The sequence below is a fragment of the Synchiropus splendidus genome, chromosome 9 (assembly GCF_027744825.2).
Source record: "Synchiropus splendidus isolate RoL2022-P1 chromosome 9, RoL_Sspl_1.0, whole genome shotgun sequence".
NCBI lineage: Eukaryota > Metazoa > Chordata > Actinopteri > Syngnathiformes > Callionymidae > Synchiropus > Synchiropus splendidus.
Genome location: NC_071342.1, coordinates 23,640,966 through 23,659,919, shown reverse-complemented (window position 1 = coordinate 23,659,919; position 18,954 = coordinate 23,640,966). Strand labels below are relative to the sequence as shown.

The 18,954-nt window shown below is 48.3% G+C and overlaps 4 protein-coding genes across 5 annotated transcripts; 2 read left to right on the top strand and 2 right to left on the bottom strand.

The window, feature by feature from the left end:
* Positions 1 to 4,000: 4,000 nt before the first annotated feature.
* On the bottom strand, positions 4,001 to 6,586 carry LOC128765292 (protein phosphatase 1 regulatory subunit 3C-B-like). Its single transcript, XM_053875918.1, has 2 exons — positions 6,435 to 6,586; positions 4,001 to 6,314 (listed from the first exon to the last, which is right to left on the bottom strand). Exons 1-2 carry the CDS (start codon positions 6,446 to 6,448, stop codon positions 5,264 to 5,266), a joined length of 1,065 nt encoding a protein of 354 aa, XP_053731893.1. The 5' UTR covers positions 6,449 to 6,586; the 3' UTR covers positions 4,001 to 5,263.
* A 4,606-nt stretch (positions 6,587 to 11,192) lies between these two features.
* Positions 11,193 to 13,863, top strand: prkn (parkin RBR E3 ubiquitin protein ligase). 2 transcript variants are annotated; one of them, XM_053875622.1, is made up of 11 exons: positions 11,193 to 11,248; positions 11,332 to 11,495; positions 11,573 to 11,699; positions 11,778 to 11,896; positions 11,961 to 12,044; positions 12,101 to 12,216; positions 12,280 to 12,416; positions 12,481 to 12,542; positions 13,140 to 13,370; positions 13,427 to 13,544; positions 13,645 to 13,862. In XM_053875622.1, exons 1-11 carry the CDS (start codon positions 11,242 to 11,244, stop codon positions 13,746 to 13,748), a joined length of 1,269 nt encoding a protein of 422 aa, XP_053731597.1. In that variant the 5' UTR covers positions 11,193 to 11,241; the 3' UTR covers positions 13,749 to 13,862. The 2 variants fall into 2 exon arrangements, with proteins under 2 accessions (XP_053731597.1, XP_053731598.1); XM_053875623.1 differs by having other exon boundaries at positions 11,203 to 11,248; positions 11,352 to 11,699; positions 13,645 to 13,863.
* Positions 13,788 to 15,052, bottom strand: dnph1 (2'-deoxynucleoside 5'-phosphate N-hydrolase 1). Its single transcript, XM_053875625.1, has 4 exons — positions 14,897 to 15,052; positions 14,176 to 14,247; positions 14,004 to 14,114; positions 13,788 to 13,940 (listed from the first exon to the last, which is right to left on the bottom strand). Exons 1-4 carry the CDS (start codon positions 15,030 to 15,032, stop codon positions 13,822 to 13,824), a joined length of 438 nt encoding a protein of 145 aa, XP_053731600.1. The 5' UTR covers positions 15,033 to 15,052; the 3' UTR covers positions 13,788 to 13,821.
* Positions 15,053 to 17,100: 2,048 nt separating this feature from the next.
* lhb (luteinizing hormone subunit beta) lies at positions 17,101 to 18,188 on the top strand. The gene is made up of 3 exons (XM_053875626.1): positions 17,101 to 17,168; positions 17,771 to 17,889; positions 17,955 to 18,188. The coding sequence occupies exons 1-3, from the start codon at positions 17,105 to 17,107 to the stop codon at positions 18,186 to 18,188; spliced, it is 417 nt and encodes a 138-aa protein (XP_053731601.1). The 5' UTR covers positions 17,101 to 17,104.
* The last annotated feature ends 766 nt before the right edge of the window (positions 18,189 to 18,954 follow it).

The window sequence follows — 18,954 nt, the reverse complement described above, 5'->3', positions numbered from 1 at the left end:
GTCTCGCGGAGAACAAAGGACAAACATGAGAGACGGATCTTTATAAAGAGTCACGCACATTCATTACACTCGCGTCCTGAGAGGGGAGCTATACCACCCTTATATGGACTGATAAAGTCGGATCCCAGACTCCTGTGATGCCCTTCTTCCCTCCTCCGGACGTGTAATACTGGCATGACAGACCAAACACGGTATCTGCTGCAACCATCCGTGACCTTCCAGTCCTCTTCCTGTTTTCTGCTCTTGCACTTCCTGCCATCACGCCGGACGACCTCGCTCTGACCAGAGCTCACCTGAAGCCTCTTCATGTTCCACAGACCCCAGGTGTCTCAGTCCTGGTGCGTCAGACCGACTCTGTAGTTCAGCTCGATTTCCTGGGACTAAGGGTTTTCTTTATGCCTCAGCATGAATCAACAACATGCATTTAACATCAATGGTGACATTACCGCGGTCTGCCTTCTGCCTTCTCAGCCCATCTCACCTCTGTTATCACCTCATCCATGGACCTCATTTCACTGTGAAGCAACTAAGGTCTCATCATAAATCTGATCAAATATTTACTTGGATGTGTGTGGGTGGACGGAACACTGATCTGATGAGGACATTTGACTTTGTGCGGCCATTTTGGCCGGTCCACATAAAGTTCTGTTGGTGAAAAGGTAAAAATAAGTGGGTTCCAGTTTGGTCCAGGGTCCTGGTTCAGGTGAGCCATGTGTTCAGGGGGAGAGGCTGGGGAAAGGGTGATGGCAATCAGAGGTCCCCACAAAACATAAAAACTGGTGGTGGGACTTTAACAGTATTAATTACGATTAATTACAACGTTATTAATTTAATTTAATTTAATTTAATTGAACAGTTTGCTCTTGCAGGAGTTCCTGCTCCACTGATCCCACTGATGCACCAGACACGTGGCAGCTAGGATGAGAACAACAACAACAACAAACATGGAGGAATCCTCCCTGAACCAAAGCAAACAAAAGCATCTGTTTGCATGTTTTTCACTACACAATGGCCAGGGTTTCCACCACTCTGAATGGACTTGACATTTTTATAAAACTGAAATTCTTATACAAATATTTTCAAGACATTAAAAGAGCTTTAGTTTGAATAAGGTGATATAATAGATAATAATAGATAATATGAATATAGCCACCATGGTGATTTATTGTGCTATCGTCAAAATCATGCAAAGTAAACAATATTTTGTTTGTTTGTTTCTTTAAATGTGCGTATGGGTCCATCATTTCAATACACCACATTCATTCAAATTGAAAAATGTGGCTTCTTCGTATACCATTAAATTGCCATTAATTGAGATTAATTAATCACAAATTCTTTAATTAAGTAGATCATTTTTTTATGGAATCCCCTACTAAAACATAATGTAAAATATAATAAAAACGTTGATTGCAAATCTATCCTAGTGAGGATCAATATTGGGGAACACACCTCCTTGTGAGGACCGTATGACTCTGTGAGGACATTTAAGCCGGACCCCATAAGCCTCCGTTTGAGGAAGAAGACTTCACAATAACTGGGACATTATCCTTGGGTTTCAGTCTGGTCCACAGTCCTGGTGCAGGTGAGCCATGTGTTCAGGGGGCGCGGCTGGGGACAGGGTGATGTCCGTGAGAGGTCCTCACAAGGATGGTGCAACAAACATGTACATGTGTGAGTGGTCCAGGACATGTGTTTGTTTGCAGGCACACATGTATGTGTGTGCAGGAGTGTGCACGTGTGTCACGTGCTGCAGCAGAAGCTGAACGGAAGACAGATAAAGACTGGAGATACAGAAGCCTGTTCAGATGCTCAGCAAAGTGCTTAGTAAGAAAAGAAATCAATGGTCCACACACACCTGACAGTGAAGCTAATTCAAACACCCTCAGAGAGCTGGAGGCAGAAGAGACGGAATCTTGAAGCGGGAGCTGAGGGACGTCTGGAGGAGGAGTTTGCCCCAGAAGCACTGGCCCCAGTAGGAACGGCGCCAAAGCGTCCTGCTGCCCTGCTTCCACAGTGGTGAGCTTCATTCATTCATCATTAATGTTTGACCTGCAGGACAGAGCTGCACATGAGCGCCGGCTCACGTTGGCCTGACACACACACACTTGAGCCCCGTCCTGGGCCCGTGCTGCCAAGATCAGCCACTTCAAGGATTCCAGAAAAAATGGCTGGCAAGTTTGGAGAGCAGCCACCAAACACCAGCTCAAACATCTTTCTCTGCCTTCATGTGTTGAGCGGGTCTTGATTCGGGGCAGACTGGCTCTCTACTCTGAAGCTAGGATCGAGGTCCTCGGGTTTATATAGAGAAGAAGTGCGCGACAGAGAGAACAAACTTGGCTGCCAACTCTCCCTGAGGACCGCGCTTTGTCTCCGCCTGTAATTTCCTCCCGACAACAGCAGCCAAGCCCCTCCACTTTCCCTCTGCGTCTCTGCATCTCTGCAGCCACATTGCCCCACTTCTTCCCCTCCGTCCTGCCTCCTCTAACCCAGCGTTTTACAACCTTGTCAAGTCTCAAGTTTCATAGAAAATCCCTTTTAGTTTGTGACAACATTTAGTAACTGACTCTCGGCTGTTTTGACATGAAACAAAACGCAGAAAGTGTATCTGTTTAAAAACGTCTCCAGAAAGGGCTGGACAATATGGAGAACTATATCAGGATTTCTTTATTTATTTTAAATGACTGTTTCAATTTGATCACAATCTTTATTGACAGGGACAAATGAAAACACCAACTTCAGTCCCTGAGATTATTTCTTTGAATACAACTATTGTCTCCTTCAGAGTGTTGACCTCCTCCCAGAAAGTCGACATCCTGACATTTCTACCATTATTAGTAAACAATGTGGTGGGCTGACTTTTCTGGCTTGTACGCTGCTTGTATGCTTTGTAACTACATTGATTCTTTCTCTCTTCACATTTTGGTGCAAATGTCTTTGCTTCTGCATTTAGTTTTTAGCCCACTTTGAAACCATGGAGCAAAACTTTCATAGTTTCCAAGTGTCAAGTGAGTTTTGAAGTGAGACACGTCAGGTTAGCCGTTAGCTCAGTTAGCTCTGCGGTGCAGACAGTCTTTGGCGTCGCGGCTCTGTCAAGGATCCCTCCCTCCATGAGCAGCAGCGGCCAGTGAAGGACGAAGCAACACATCAGTATAGTTCTATAGTGTTGAGAGAGAATGTGACTGAATCCACGTGGTCTCCTCACCTTCTAACTGTCATGATTTCATGGCATCATTTCGTCCACCTCTGTCTCTAGACACATGTGGTGAAACTGGATCATCTCACCTGACCTCAGCACACCGGTTGCTCTAGACGCTTTATTTTCTATGTTAAAAAGGAGCTTGAAAATACGCACTCTCTTATTCCTATTTGATTTGTCTGAGGGACGCACTGAGTCGGTGACGTCCAGTGAGCCGGTCCGCACAGTTACACACACAACAGAGACCTGCAACACGAGCGAACACACACAGACAAGTGCCCCCTCCCTGTTTTCCTCCTTCATCACTTCATGCCCCTCGATGCTGTCTGTGGACCAACTCTTATGTCATGGTGTTGTTTGAGGCAACGGCTCGAGTCTCAGTTGTGGCGTCTCAGCGACATCAGCACTTCTTTTACTCCTGTCAAATGTCAGCTTCAACATTGGTTTGAATGAATGCAGTAACATCTGACTCAACATCTGACTTGTTGATCATTTGTTTATTACTATTATTATTACCTATTTGTACAATTATCTATATAATTTATCATTATCTATGTATGTTCTATTACTCCTCTTCACTTATATTTTATTTATTTTATTGCAGGTATTTATTGTCATTTCTTTATTTATTTGATGCGTTGTGGGCGGCTTTGATGTTTGTTGCTTATCTCCGATGTCTCTGATGTGTGTCTTTGTTGTCAAAAGGCTGCTGAATTTCCCCACTGTGGAACAAATAAAGGCCATTGACTTTATTAACACTACTAGTGATATTGGTTGCCACAAAAAAAACCCAAACAACTGTCATTTATCGCTGAAACGCACACATTTATTTGTGAAAGGACAACAGTGTTACAAACCTTCAAGTGAAACTTTTCTTCATACAAACATTAGAAAAATAGATCTCCACTGATGCACGCGTCGCACACAGCCCACACACAATTGCACTTGTGAGGAAACACATCCCTGTTACATCATTTACGTCTCCACATTCTGGAAAAACCCCGCCACAGGTACCAAATGTGCAGTCGACCTGTCAGCGGCGCCCCCTGCCTCTGCTTCCCCCGGCCGTCTCTCACGCACTGACACTTGCAAAAAAAATCAAGCTGGACCAAACAATTAAGGCTCGAGTTCTCATTGGGCTTTTTTATTGTCTTGTTCGGGTGACCTCTTGTTCCTGCAGCCCAGGAAGTCACATGCTCCAACAACTGAACTCACCCACTCAAACTACTGGGGCAGCTTCGCTTGCGCTCCCTTCACCAATCAATACACACAACTCTCCTGCATCAACCGCACTGCGCATCTCTGACACACAACTGCTGTTAGCACTAGCTCAGCCGGTTGGCACTAGCTCAGCCTGTTAGCACTAGCTCAGCCGGTTGGCACTAGCTCAGCCGGTTAGCACTAGCTCAGCCAGTTAGCATTAGCTTACCCTGTTAGCACTAGCTCAGCCGGTTAGCACTAGCTTACCCTGTTAGCACTAGCTCAGCCGGTTAGCACTAGCTTACCCTGTTAGCACTAGCTCAGCCGGTTGGCACTAGCTCAGCCTGTTAGCACTAGCGAGCTCATGACTATCTTCAGTGTTACAATTCAAATTTGGTTTAAAGTGAACGACGTCCCATCTAACCAAAGCCCTTGTTAGGTGTCTAACCTAGCTCAGGTCGGCGTTTCTGCTGCTGCATTCAAGTGCTGTCAGACATGTTGCTTAGCATCCGTGGGTGGCGGGCGGTTCCTCGGCCCGTTTCCAATTTTACTACCGAAAACCTTGACTTCACCTCATGTGCTTAGCATTTTTACTTATTTGGTTCAATGGATTGAGCTTCTGCCCAAAGGACAATGTGTCTCTGATTCCTGTGAACCAGACTAAACGAGGAAGTGGCCTTCAGGTGGAACCTGGGTCGGGTGTTGGCCCCAAGCACCAGCAGTAGACTTCATTTCAGGGGACGTTGAGTGGCATGGGCGGTCAGGGGTCTCGGAGAAGGCACAGCAGTGTTTTCCAGAGAGTCCGGGAGGTTCCCCGGTCAGAGCGTCAGGTCCAGCAGGAAGCAGGTCGGTTCAGAGCAGAAGGGCTCACCAGTAGGGGACGGTGTTGTCGATGTGGCCCCAGCTCTGCCACCCGGGGAAGAGTCCGCTGGACATGCGTGGACTTCCAAATTGGTCAATATCCATTTCCAGCAGGTCCACGTCGCCACGTTTCTGCTCCAGCGGCTTCTTCTGGTGGAAGGCTTGGAGCGAGCAGGTGTCCAGGTTCTCGCCGCTCCAGCCGACGTGCTTGAGGACGTAGTTCTTCCCGTCGTTATTGTCCCAGTAGGTCTGGCCCTGGACCTTGAAGCAGATGCAGAACTCCACTCCATTCTGCGGCGGGATGTAGGAGGGCAGTTCCACCACAAAGGCAAAGGTGTCCACGTCCTGGCAGCCGTAGATGTTGTTCATGAAGGTGCAGTCCACGTCAGTGAAGCTGAGCCAGGAGTCGTAAGTGGCCCGCACCTGCACCGCCTTCTCGAAGCCGATGTTTCGGACCTTGACGGTACCGGTCAGCGAGCGTTCCTGAAGGGAGCAGTTCTCCAGACACACCATGTTCTGGATCAGACGGCTTCTGAAGTCCAGGTAGTCGGCCGAGGGCTGCTTGAAGTCCAGCTCCAGGCTTCGGACGGGGCTGATCTTCAGGTCCATGGTGGCGGCCTGCAGGTCGCTCATGTCGAACTGCAGCTCGTCCACCGGCCCCTCGCTCTTCTTCACGCACTGCTCGTCGTCAAACTTGGAGAAGGTGTGGATGGCGGTCAGAGACATTCCTTTGGAGTCTGCGAACACCACCCTCTTCTTGATGGACCTGCCGGCCCAGGCGTCGCAGCAGTCCGGGGCCGGACTCTTCTGCTGGCTGCTCAGACACGGCCGCAGCGGCTTGTCCGGCTGCTGCTGCTGCTGCTGCTGCTGCAGCGGGATGGGGCTCGGGCTGGGACCCGCCGACCTGCTGGCCTGCTTCTTGGCCCGGTGCAGGTCCTCGTAGGGGCTGAGGAAGCCCCGCAGAGGAGGCGGGGAGTGGCTGATGTAGAATCTCATGGCTACCTCCATTGGCATGACAGGGCCAGGCATCACGGACGGACTGAAGGAGCTGAGGACACTGAGGACGCACAGCCCAGGGTTAGAGACACACGCAGAAGACAGTTCGGTCCAGTCTGAAAGTTACTTTGGAGCGGATCTGCACGGCCCTGCAGAAGCGCAGCCACACCACCTCACTCACCTTGTGGCACTCATAGATGCCTGAGTCCTCCTGCGCGCAGGGACAGCGCCTCTTCTCCCGACGGTTCCACAGGCCACAGAGTCTTCGCTGTGACGCAGCTACAAGTCCACGCGGGTCACTCCCCCTCCGCTCTTCCTGCCGCCGCGCTCTTCCTCTCCGGGATTTCAACTCTCTCATAGAGACAATTTGCATAGCCGCTCACGTGGCTTCTCAGCCAGCCAATCGAGGGGCGAAGAGCTTGTGGGCTGACCAATGACAGGAGGTCTGCAGTGGCTGACAGCCAGCTGACAGAGGAGTGCTCCTCTCATGGGCCCCGGGCGCCAGGCTGGAGACTCAGCTGCGCTCAGGGTGCAGTGTGGCCCCCTGCTGGCGTCGGGGTCCCACCGTGACGCAGGCTCTTTTTAGTCATTAGAAACAGTGCTTCAACAATGTGTTCTGTTGCTAGTTTGATAAACAATTACTTCAAATTAAATTTAAAATACAATATAATGTATTTAAAATTTGTATTTAAAATACAATAATAACAAAGAATTGTAAAAGATAAAAAATTATAAACAAGTGAAGATTTCACACTTTCTTCTACTATTCTATGGGACAATGTCGAATTTCCCACCAGCTTTGTATGTGTGAATATGTTTGAAGAGTGATTGAAAACTTATATTTTTACCAATATTTTTACAAATATTTACCATATTTGCGTTGCCACTTGACATCAGCTTTCCACTGTATCCAGGACATGTTTCCAGAACATCTTCACCTTCTCCAACTCCTTCTCACAGTCATGGGAACTTGAGAATTGAGAATTTATGATCCAAATATTTTCTTCTCATTAAAAAGCAGTTATTAGAACAAAAAAGTAATGTTTTCTCCACAGATTCTATTTTTAAAATGACATTGATTTCTTTGGGTTACACATTAACCATGAATGCATGTTTCAGTCGAACAAATCGATGGATGGCTGAGCACATGCAAACAACACGCTCGCTCTCCCACTCAAACACGCACACGCACACAGACGTGCACCCACACACGCAGCCACACCTCGGCTATCTCATTTACAGAGTCAAAGTTCTGAACACGCCACTTTCACATGTCGCGGTGGACAACAGAGCGTCTCTATCTCGATCTGGTCTAGGCGCCCGAGGTCATCAGCTTCCACGGGGGACGCCGTTGCGACACCACATCTATATTTAGCCATGTTCCAAGACTCGGAGCTGCTGATAAGAGATGATCAGAAAGCTGCAAATAAAAGCGATTTCTTCATGTTCAGTGGGGTAGGAGTTTATTTGAGGTTCAGCAACACGTGCAGGTGTATGGTGGGTCACATCTGTGGGCTGAGGAGCTCTATGGCTCACTAGAACTAAAATGTTTTGAAAAGTTAGGTGAACATTGGAGGGATGGATGGATGGATGACAGACAGACAGACAGACAGACAGACAGACAGACAGACAGACAGGCTGGACCCCCCATGACAGGACGAGGGGTTCGGCTCAGAGGAGGAGAACCTCTGCTCCTCCACACCTTCAGGTGATCCACCTTCTTTGATCCTCTGCCTGTCTGCTCATGTGCGGCAGAACCCCGCAGTTTATTGTGCGCAGGGATTTTTGTGTGCTCGGGTCGAGTCCAGGGGCAGAGTTGAATGACAACAACACGGCTGGTCCTGAGGACCCGACCTGTCCTGGTTCTGCAGCTGCACATGTTGACAGGAATGGTGTCCCAGGGTTCAAAGGCAGGTGTTCCTCTGTTATCGCTCATGCAGCGGCGGCATGCTTGGGTGTGTATCCTCCGTTAACCCTGGAGACGCCGGCGCCAAAGTGTGGAAATGAGGTCAGACCACGGCCTGCGACGGCTCCCTGCCTCCGACACTCGGCCCTCACGTAAGGCGGATTAATACTTGTGAGCCATGTCAGGGATCTCAGTCTAGAATAGAATTTAATCTGATCAGAGGATGCAGCTTCTGTCAGGAGAGACTTTCTCCTTTGTTCCTCCTCTGCTCCTATTCACCGCTCAATGAAGCTGTTTTACCTCCTTCATTACCACCTTAAAAAGCTTCTCCCCGCCAGCTTCTGAGGACTCAGAGACACCAGGAGCCCCAAGGGGCGAGGGGGGTGAGGGACCCCGAGCGGTGCTCCAGCTCCAGCCCCTTTTTCCCTGCCAGAGAACAGCGCCCCCTCTGGAGGCCCTGAGTGAGTTACTCTCTCATCAGGAGCCCGTGCAGCAGCCCCTCCCTCCCACTCCTCCTCATGCCACACAGAGCCGCCGACCTTCAGCATTAGACAGGTAAACATGGAGTTTGATCGCCTCCAGACAGCGTGTTGCTACCAATGTTCCCTCTCATGTTTCATGTGTCTGAGCAAACACGCCCGCTCTCTGAGAGGTCACCTGCGCCACTGTGAGACACCTGTACTGACCGCTGTACTACTTTATATGAACGTTTAAAAATATGAAAAATGATTTACAATTTGCATCATTCACATTGAGGAATGGAAAATGTTGGAAATTAAAAAAAAAAAAAAAAGAATTGTCTTCAATTGTCTTTGGATTGTATAGATTATTTATATATTTGTTCAACATTAGTGCTGGGACTCCAGCGAGTTAATTACGATTAATTAATTACAACATTATTACATTAAATAAATTACAACAAATAATAATAATGATTTAATCTCATTTAACAGTTTGCTCTCCAGACAACGCGGAACCTTTGTAAGTGCAGGACATGGCTTGGGCACCACAAACGTCTGTGGCCAGCGTGCCGCATGCCGACTTCAGTGGAGGACGGAAGGATCTGTTGACGGACGGATCTGCAAGGAGAGGCCCCACTGTCGGTGGGCTGACCAGGATGAGGGTCAGGCTCGTGAGCTTGCAGGATTCTCAGTGCCCCAGAGGGCGGCCGGGTGACGCAGGTATCAGGGAGAACAGTCTCTGGAGGGGAGGTTCTTGAGGAGGCTGGAAGACTTGGCTTCAGATTTGACTTTGGGTCTAAGCAGTTCTCAGGTTGGTGCAGTTGGTGTGGACTGTGAGGATGATGAAAAGTATTTCCACATCCTCAAGCCAATGGATGCTTATCTATTTGAGGTGAAAAACTCACCAACAAATCCGCAAGGACCAACTTTCTCCCCAGTACTGGGCTTCCTTCTTGGACTGGACGGAAAGACTGGCAACTTTGGGACGGGATTGTTCTCTTTCAAACAAGATAAAAGACCCCTTTTAAAGTATACTATCAATATTACCCCGTTCATTCAGTAATATGTACATTTATAATGGATGTAGAGGACAAGCGTTCATCTTGTTCTATGACTGAATGAACCATTATTTGGGGGGGATTTTCAGACATATGCGAGTTTCTTAATCAGAAAAAAGTACATTCTAAGACACATGAAATTTGACTTCTTTTTCTTTTTCAATTCACATTTCACCTCCAGTGAAGTTTGTTACAAATTTGATCATTATTATCAAAATGAAATATGCCAAAAAGAAAACAAATAGACCTCTTTATTTATTGTGAAACGTTATAATCATTAAAAGAACCACATAAAAAATAAAAACCCTTGGTTCTGAAATATCTCTAGCCCTCATTAGTAGTGAGCCATACACTTCTTATCAGTGCTATTTCATTGTTCATTGAGTCTTTTCTTGTCTTCCTTTCTCTCCTTCTTTCTTTTCCTTATTTTATTTTTATTTTGTGTATTGTCCTTATTTTGTTATTTCTGATTAACAATGGACAAAAACATTTGACATTTCAATGTGTAGCGAGGACGTGTGTTGTTCTCAGTGTGTGTCATGTGTTGCCAGGTCAACGTGGAAATCAGACAAGGGAAATGATGTTCGTAACATGCACTCTACTCAACATATCACAATACATGAAAAGGAAATACTATTGTAAAGTGCAAAACAATCTATACTACAGAACTGTACAAATACAAAACAAACAAATGTGTTTGAGAAGAAAGCACCAAAGATGCAACAATCATGTGATGGAGCAGCTTCCTTAACTGTCAGAGGCCACGAGATGGCGCTCTTGGTTGAGAAATGCTGTGAGGTTTCATAGAATTACAAGTGCAAGCGTTAAACGGCAGTCAGCGCCACCGATTCACCGGAAAATCCGGACCGATTCACGAAACCTCAACCCAAATTTTGTCTTTAGCGTGTGCCTGGGTTGCAGTTCTCAGAATCGCCACTGAGCGCCGCCAAAGCACCAAACACCAGCGGAAGGAGACTAAACCGGCAAGAGGTCAGACACGTTTCCCTGCAGGAGAGGATGAACGGATCTCTCAAAACTCAAATGTGCGAAGCATCACATTAAACATCTCTCAGCTACAAACCAACCGCTCCATTTAACCTCATAGTTGTCCATTAGTTTTGACGTCATTTTGTCCGTCGAGTAAGATCGTTTTCCGACGACAGAAATAGTGGCGTTTTTTTTCCGAGCGCAGCTGTTCAGCACAACTTGTTGTTCAGAGTGGAAAGGGTCTGCAGTTAGTGCCTTACTGTCAACGCCAATGTTTCGCAATAATGCTTCGTGGCACAGAGCTTTTCGGTAGAAATGTCCTCTTCAGTCAGTTCACTGATGATACAGGTCTTGTTCTAAACAATAAGCACGTGGTGATTTTAAAACTGTTCTCTAGTCTAAAGCATCAGGAATAAATGAACAACTGACTCGTTCGTGATCTCGCAACTGTGGAACGTTTTCTCTTCTGACTGAAGCAGCGCAGCTCGCGCCGGGGGAAACACTTCATTACCCAGAGTGCTCCGCGAGCGGCGGAACGTAAACACACAAGATGGCGTGTTGTCACGGCAGAGCAGGATGATCTGTGAGTCGGCAGGTCTTCTCTGTGTTGTACTCGCAATTCACGGTGTGTGTTCGCGCGTGTGTGTGTTCGTGCGTGTGAGACAGTGTTCGTGCGCTACAACCAGGGTCCGGGGGCCGCGGTGGAGCTGCAGGGCGGCGCCAGTGTTGCTGACCTGAAGAGCCTGGTGGGGGGTCAACACGGGGTCCGACCCGAGCCACTCCGGGTTCTCTTCGCGGGTAAAGAGCTGCCCAGCTCAGCCACGCTGCAGGTCGGGCCGGGTCAGGCTCAGACGCGGGTTTGTAAACTGCTATGGTGACGTCACAAGTGGACCTCTGCCTTGGTCAGGAGTGTGAGCTGCCTGAGCAGAGCACCGTCCATGTGGTGCTGCCCCGACAGGTTCCCACCTCCTCACCTGGACCGCTCCTGAATCCAGTAGGATCAAGTGTATCAGAGGAGCCTGATGATGACCCGGGTTGGTGCAGGTCACGGTGAGGTCAAGTACGAGTCACTTGCCTGGCTGATGGTGGGTGTTATTTGGGGGGTCTTGCAGATGGAAGGAGGAACTGCAGCTCACTCTTTGTCTTCTGCAAGACATGTGGCTCCATCCAGCCGGGGAAGCTGCGGGTTCGCTGTCTCAGCTGCCGCCAGACGACGCTGACGGTCACCAGGGTCAGTGTCTGTCTGCGGCAGTGTCACCATGTTCGTGTCTTCGCTTGAAACTGGAACGTTCCAGGAACCCAGCTGCTGGGAGGATGTTCTTCTTCCTGCTCGGATCAGTGGGGTGTGTCAGTCGGAAGGCTGCCATGGAAACCAGGCGGTAAGAGGGATCCCTGGCTCCCTGTGAATCCATTCAGCCCACTGCGTTTGTTTCAGGAGTTCTTCATGAAGTGCGCCTCACATCCGACGGCAGACGCCGACGTCTCCGTTCCTCTTGATCTGATTGTGAAGAACACAAAGGAGATTCCGTGCATCGCCTGCACTGACGTCATGTAACGGCCCAACACCTGACTTCATCTCCTCTCAGCTGGTGTGCTGACTTCTGTTCATCTCAGGGATCCGGTCCTGGTTTTCCAGTGTGCAGACAAGCATGTGCTCTGCTTGCACTGCTTCCATGCTTACTGCGACACCCGCCTGAAGGAGCGCCAGTTTGTTTACCATCCTGTGATCGGCTACTCGCTCCCCTGCGCAGGTGCGTCCTCCTGTCCGTGTCTTGGCCTCCTGCGAGTCTGACACTAGTCTGTCGTCCTCCTCAGCGAGATGCGAGAACTCGCTGATCAAAGAACATCACCATTTCCGGATCTTGGGAGACGAGCAGGTAACAGAGGAACGACTCGATACATCACAGTGTGATGTGAAGCTAAAAATAAATATTACTTTGTCTCTAATCTACGGGGGTGGGGGGTGTGTGACATGCATTTTTTTTCGATGTTTTTCGTGAGATAAAAGTCTCTCTGGCAAATAATTTTGTCGACATCCACCTGGAACCACGATGTCTTCCATGGCTTCCTAACTGTTTGTCAACATTGTCAATCACTGTCTGCAAGTCAGAATGTTGCAGACAGCAAAGTAGCTGTCCTTTAAGCATCTGGTCCAGTGCCTTCTGCTCACAATAATACCATATGTGGCTAAGCTACTCTATATGGACTCTCCATGTTAGTCCTGCCTAAATGAAAAAAGCTGATCAACCGCTCTCAGTCCATGGCGCTGGTCCTCCCACAACTGACTGATCGTATATAGAGATTTATTCGCAAAATATGGTGAGATTAAATCTTCTTCTTCTAGATCTTGTCACTTCCAGGGCTCAGTACGTATCTACATAACTGGTGTTGATAATATTCTGATAGCGCTGAGCTCAAACGGGCAGCAGCACTGTGGCTCAGCAAACTGACCCTGGGTGTGTTGTCATCGTCAGTATGGGCGGTACCAGCAGCTCGCGGCGGAGCAGCACCTGCTGTCCAGCGGCGGCGTCTTGTGTCCGTCTCCTGGCTGCGGTGCGGGGCTCCTGCCAGCAGATGGCAGCAGAATGGTGCGGTGTGACGCCAGGACGGGCTGTGGCTTCGTTTTCTGTAGAACCTGCAGGCTCCAGTACCACGAGGGGCCCTGTCTGAGTGCGGCTGCTCTGGCCCTAGATGACGCGGCACAGGTGAGCCTCACCGCGTTGTTGAAGTGTTTGGTGTAGTTGACCTTGTGACCTGTCAGAGCTTCACAGTGGAAACGGCGGCAGCAGCCAGAGGTCGCTGGGAGCAGGAGTCGCTCTTGGTCATCCAGCAGACGACCAAGCGGTGCCCGAGCTGCTCGCTTCCTATTGAGAGAGACGGTGAGTGAAGAGAGGGGCAGTGCTGCCTAGTGTTTCCAGAGAGAGCTGGCTAGATGGGTGCGGAGCGGCTCACTGACAGGTGACTCTCTGCACTCTGCAGGTGGCTGCATGCACATGCGCTGTCCCCAGTGTGGCGAGAACTGGTGCTGGTTCTGTGGCCTCACCTGGACCAACACATGCATGAGCCGTCACTGGTTCGGCTGATGGCAAAGACGACTCAGAGTAAATTCATATTTCCAAACGACAAGTGACTCTTTTGCTTTTATTACGAGGCGCTTCAGGCTACTTTGAGCGTACTGAAGAAGCTGTCCAGAACCTGCTCGACCTCCTCTTCTCTGTAATCCTGGACCTGCACCAGCTCTGGCTCAGCAGCTCCTCGGATCATGGCGGACAGCGCTGCAGGGGAAAACCACATGGTGAAGTGGAGTCAGAGGAGTCTGCAACAGGCGTCAGACTCACTGCGTCCTGACGACGGGCGGAACAGGCAGAGGATTTTCTTCTTCATGGAACAGGCCCAGCCGAGTTCGTAGCCCACCCCCAGAGACGGCTGCGTGACCTCAGCCACCACCACTGGAACCAACATCAAGCCGTAAACAGAACAGCCACGTTGCTTCAGGAGGGGGAGACTCACCATCACACTGCGTCAGCCAGTCCAGGTCCCGGTTGTGGATCCACTTGTCTCCCTCCACTGAAACATCTTCTCCTGTCCAGTCAGAGCCAAGCGCTTCAGTGACCTCAGCACTTATCGGACTAATGCAACCGTCTAAAGGCATAGCTACATTTGGTCACCATTTTTATGACAACAATATACAGCTACATCCGCCGCTTGGCCTTGACCTGCTTTTCGAAATAAGGCCAACAGACAACAGGATGTCAGTCACAACCTGACTTCCTCAATGACTATTCCATTATTTCAGTAGTTTTCATATTTATTTAGTTATGAATTTTTGTTTTTTAAATGAAGTTAGTTTTAATTCACTTTTTGAGTGGGTTGGCTGGTTTTTGTCAGCCTTAGTTTTTGAAAGAAGCTTAGTTTGAATATAGTTTTTATTAGTTTCAGTGTCAGTTTTTCCGTCAATATGGGGTATTGGAACAAGATTGGAGGTTGAAATGGGTCACAAAAATAGTCTGTATTAGAAACTCAACAAAAGACACCATGTAAAAAAACACGCATTAACTTTTGAAAGATTTTCCCACCATCGTCGTCAACACGAGTGACGTCACGGGCTGGACATGCCGACGTTTTGTAAACAAACAGTGCAGTTTCGGTTAGGTACCTTCTTATGAAAAACTTATTTCCATGTCAAATGTTGACAAGTCCGGTTTTTGTTTTTCCGTGAACTATTGTCTACCTCTCTCTGTCAGCTCGCCGCCGGCCACGTGTTCGGTCAGCACGGTTCCGAAGGTGTTGAGCTTCCGGACTATGGTCTGGTACACCAGCACGTCGCTCCTGCCGCCACGGATGCTGCCGCAGAAGTAGATCTTCATGCTGCCGCCGGCCGGTCTTCCCGCCACCACTCAGCGGAAATGACGATCCAATCTTCTTCCGTCGCGTTATTGCGTTATTGAGCCGCCACTACCATCTAGTGGCAACGCTTGGTAAATCAACCGCGACACTCACCGACTGTAGTATCTCGTTGCTTTGAGTATCCGAATCAGCTTAATCGCCAAGGTCAGTGAGGATCCCACCAACTAAGAGCTTTGGAATATCGAGCAATAATGAACAAAACACAACAACAACAATAAATAAAAACAAAGCTAAAATAGGAAATTAAATTTTAATAAAAATAAACAATAATAACAAAAGTAACTAATAAAATAAATAATCCACAAACAACAGGGGGTGTTCACGAATTCAACAATTTGAAGGTTGAGGGGAAAATGCTGTTCTTGTGACAGAAGGTTCTGGTTTGTTTTTTTTTCCAACCAGCTGGCTGAGCGGATAACTATTACACTTTCAACTTTTCATGTCAGAAGCATGGCAGCAGGTTGCTGGACTGTGGTGTCATGTGACCCACCAAGCTCTAATGTGAAAGAACACCTCGGTCCAAAGTCTGCGGCTATTCAACATTTAAAGGGAACAAGGTGTGGAATAACCAAGTGTTTCTTGCAGCCGCTTGGACGCTAGATTCCTCGCCACAGCTGCTTTTCAGAAGCATTTCTGCCGGTCTGGACGCCTTTGTGAGGTCAAACTCTCCAAGTTGTTTGGTGAACGGTGGACTTCCAGAAGAACATCAGTCTCACATCGAACGGTGAGATAAGTGTGAGAATCACCCCAGTTCCTGAGTGTCATTTTGGGGCCCACGTGGTGAACGCCTTCAGGAGGCCCAGGGTCCCAGGCAGCGGATGCTGGACACCGGATGATGCAACCGGCCAGGATGTGAACGCTGTCAGGATTAAATCTCTGATCCCAAATGTCCTGGTGATAAGAAAGTCATCGGCAGGTTGCCATGGAAACAGCCTCACACGCTTCCTGCCGCGTGTTTATAAGCCCGGACCCTCAAGTCCCCGGTCCAGAACCCTGGACTCACAACCTCAGGTGGGACTCACATGCACCGTTTTTGTTTTTTTAAAGATATATTTTATTTTTTAGTAGTACTGCTTTTATCATGCTGTAGTTCTGCTGTTGCTTCGTAAATTAAAAGTAAATACGAAACATGTTTTCCTCACAGCAGCTTGACTAGTTTTCAGTCTTTTATAGTATTATAGATATTTTCATACAAGGAAATCAAAACTATTGTTTAAAACCAGAATACAACATTATTTCACCAGAGAAGGTGTGTTTGGCTTTTCATAAACATCCTTTTCATTTACAAGAGTGAGCAAATTCACAGCCAGAAGGTTGTCGGTTCAACTCCAAGCTGGGTTTTCTCTGCCCACTCCACTTTCCTCCAAGTCATACAGAGGTCAATTGGTGTGTCCTTAGTAAAACACCTCCTTGTGGGGTCCCTATATCTTTTACTGGACCCCAGAAGGTTAAGCCTCAATTCAAGGACAAAGTCTTGAAAATAACTGGGACTTTATAACTGCGTTTCAGTCTGGTTCGGAGTCCTGGTTCAGATGAGCTATGTGTTTTGGATGGTTAGGTTTAGGAGGTGAGGCTGGGGAAAGGGTGATGGCCATGAGAGGTCCTCAGAAAGACAGCATCACAAACCTGTGTGTGTGTACCCAGTTTAGCTGCACTTGTGGGGACCAATTCTTGGAAACACATCTCCTTGTGGGGACCTTTCGCCAGCCCCCACAAGCCTGCACCTCAGTTTGAGGATTAAAACTTCAAAATAACCAGGTCAGCATGATGAGAGGTCCCCACAAAACCTAAGAACATGCCATGTGTGTGTGCGTGCCTCTGCAAGCTGCGACCTGCTCAGGGTGTCCCTGCCTCTCTCGGCTCAGACCCCGAGGAAGAGAACAAAGAAAGAAGAACGAATAAGGAAGAAGTGTTTCAGCAGGAGTCATTCAGCCCATACGTTGCTTTAACACGTCTTTATCTTGTGACTCACTTGGTCTGATGTTACTGAACTAACTGAAATGATTTTTCCTTCATGTCTGGAGGTCCAGCAATGAAGGTCCAAACCCTGCTCTTCACCTGGCTGATGGGAAGTGCTGCACGCTTGACTCCCGCAGGTGAGACCTGCAGCAGGACCATGCTCACAACATTCACACACACACACACGCACGTGTCCCCAACCGAGCCACACGGACTCACACCACGGTGGGACACGTCGTACTTTCACCGGAAACCAAACCTGACCGCGACGTTTTCTGCTCCATTTTTCCTGTTTGCAAGTGAAAAATAGTTCTCATTCATTTCAGAAAATGCATTATGCATCTGTAATATTGAACGAATGAATCCGACATCAAACCCAAATTATATATATATATTTTTTTCTGACATCCACATGCATGACAATTGTGTTTATGACAAACAATACACTTTTTTTGCTCATTATACATCTGTCCATTCAGTTATCAATTAATCATTAAGGCATTTCCATTTTAGTCCGTCTGCGTCTTTTATTTCATGTCTATGTATTTACACCCAGACTTTTCCTGTAAATTAAAAATATTTTTTAAATTGAAAATAGAGTTGTTGTTTTTTAAGTGAGCTGGCGGGTGAAAGCGAATGTGAGGAGCTGGTGGTTTAGCGTTTCCCTCCTGACATAAAAAGAGAAATGTAAGGTTGCACTGACGACCCTGACCTGACCTCTCTCTTGGACCCGGGTCAGAGGGCTTCAAGCTGCCGCCCTGCCAGCCGATCACGCAGACGGTGTCCCTGGAGAAGGAGGGCTGCCCCAAGTGCCACACGGTGGAGACCACCATCTGCAGCGGCCACTGCGCCACCAAGGTCTGACTTAAAAAAAACAACCCATGTGAAAGCGAGTGATGATCTTTTTTTGTCGGTGGCGGCAGGATCCGATCCGCAGACTGGACTTGACCAGCATGTACCAGCACGTCTGCACCTACCAGCAGGTGGAGTACCGCAGCGTCCGCCTGCCGGACTGCTCGCCGGGAGTCGACCCCGTCGTCACCTACCCGGTGGCCTCCAGCTGCCACTGCGGCCTGTGCACCCTCAACACGTCCGACTGCACGTTTGAGAGCCTGCAGCCCGACTTCTGCACGAACGACATCCGCTTCTACTACTGAGGCCAGCAGGGGGCGCCCTCCCGCCGCAGCCTCACTGCAGTTGCTCTGATCTGAAGATTAAAAACCACGTGGTGCAGGTGTTGCGTCTCAGCATGACGTCTGGAGGTTTGGGAGCTGAGTTGGGGTGTGACACCCACAGGGGCAGCGAGTAGCGACTCCGTGTTTTGTCGCGCAAAGTCAGCACGACTGACGGACATGAACTCCACACAGAAGCAGCGAGTGATGGGTCCCGCCGCAGCGACGCGCGCGCCGAGCTCACGGAGCAACCCCCGCGTCCGTGCGCGTACCGCTCTAAGGCAATCACGTGACTGTGTCGGACTGCGTTTACAAGGACGCACAGGATGCAACTGCTCAAACAGTCTCATGTTCTTTGTGAACGTCTTTGTGTGGCGCCATTTCGATCTCCTATCGGAAAAGAATTGATTTATTCCAATCTTTACCCAGTCTGTCTCAGATTTTCGACTAGTCTTGTTCCATACTAATTCAAATTCATTTCAAGTTATAATTTAATTTAGAACATTTAAAAAACATGGGATTATTTTTTTAAATAAAAAAAGTATTTCACATTATGATAACATTTTCACATTATTGAAAGATATGGAATAATAGTGAATGCAAAGACTTATTTGATATTATTAGATGCAGAGTAAACGTACAGACTATTGTATTGTATACAGTGTAAATTCAGTCTGTCAAGGAGGTTGACTGCAGGGATTTTTAATGTCCAGCAGGTGTCAGTATTGAGTGACACAGTATCAACACAGTT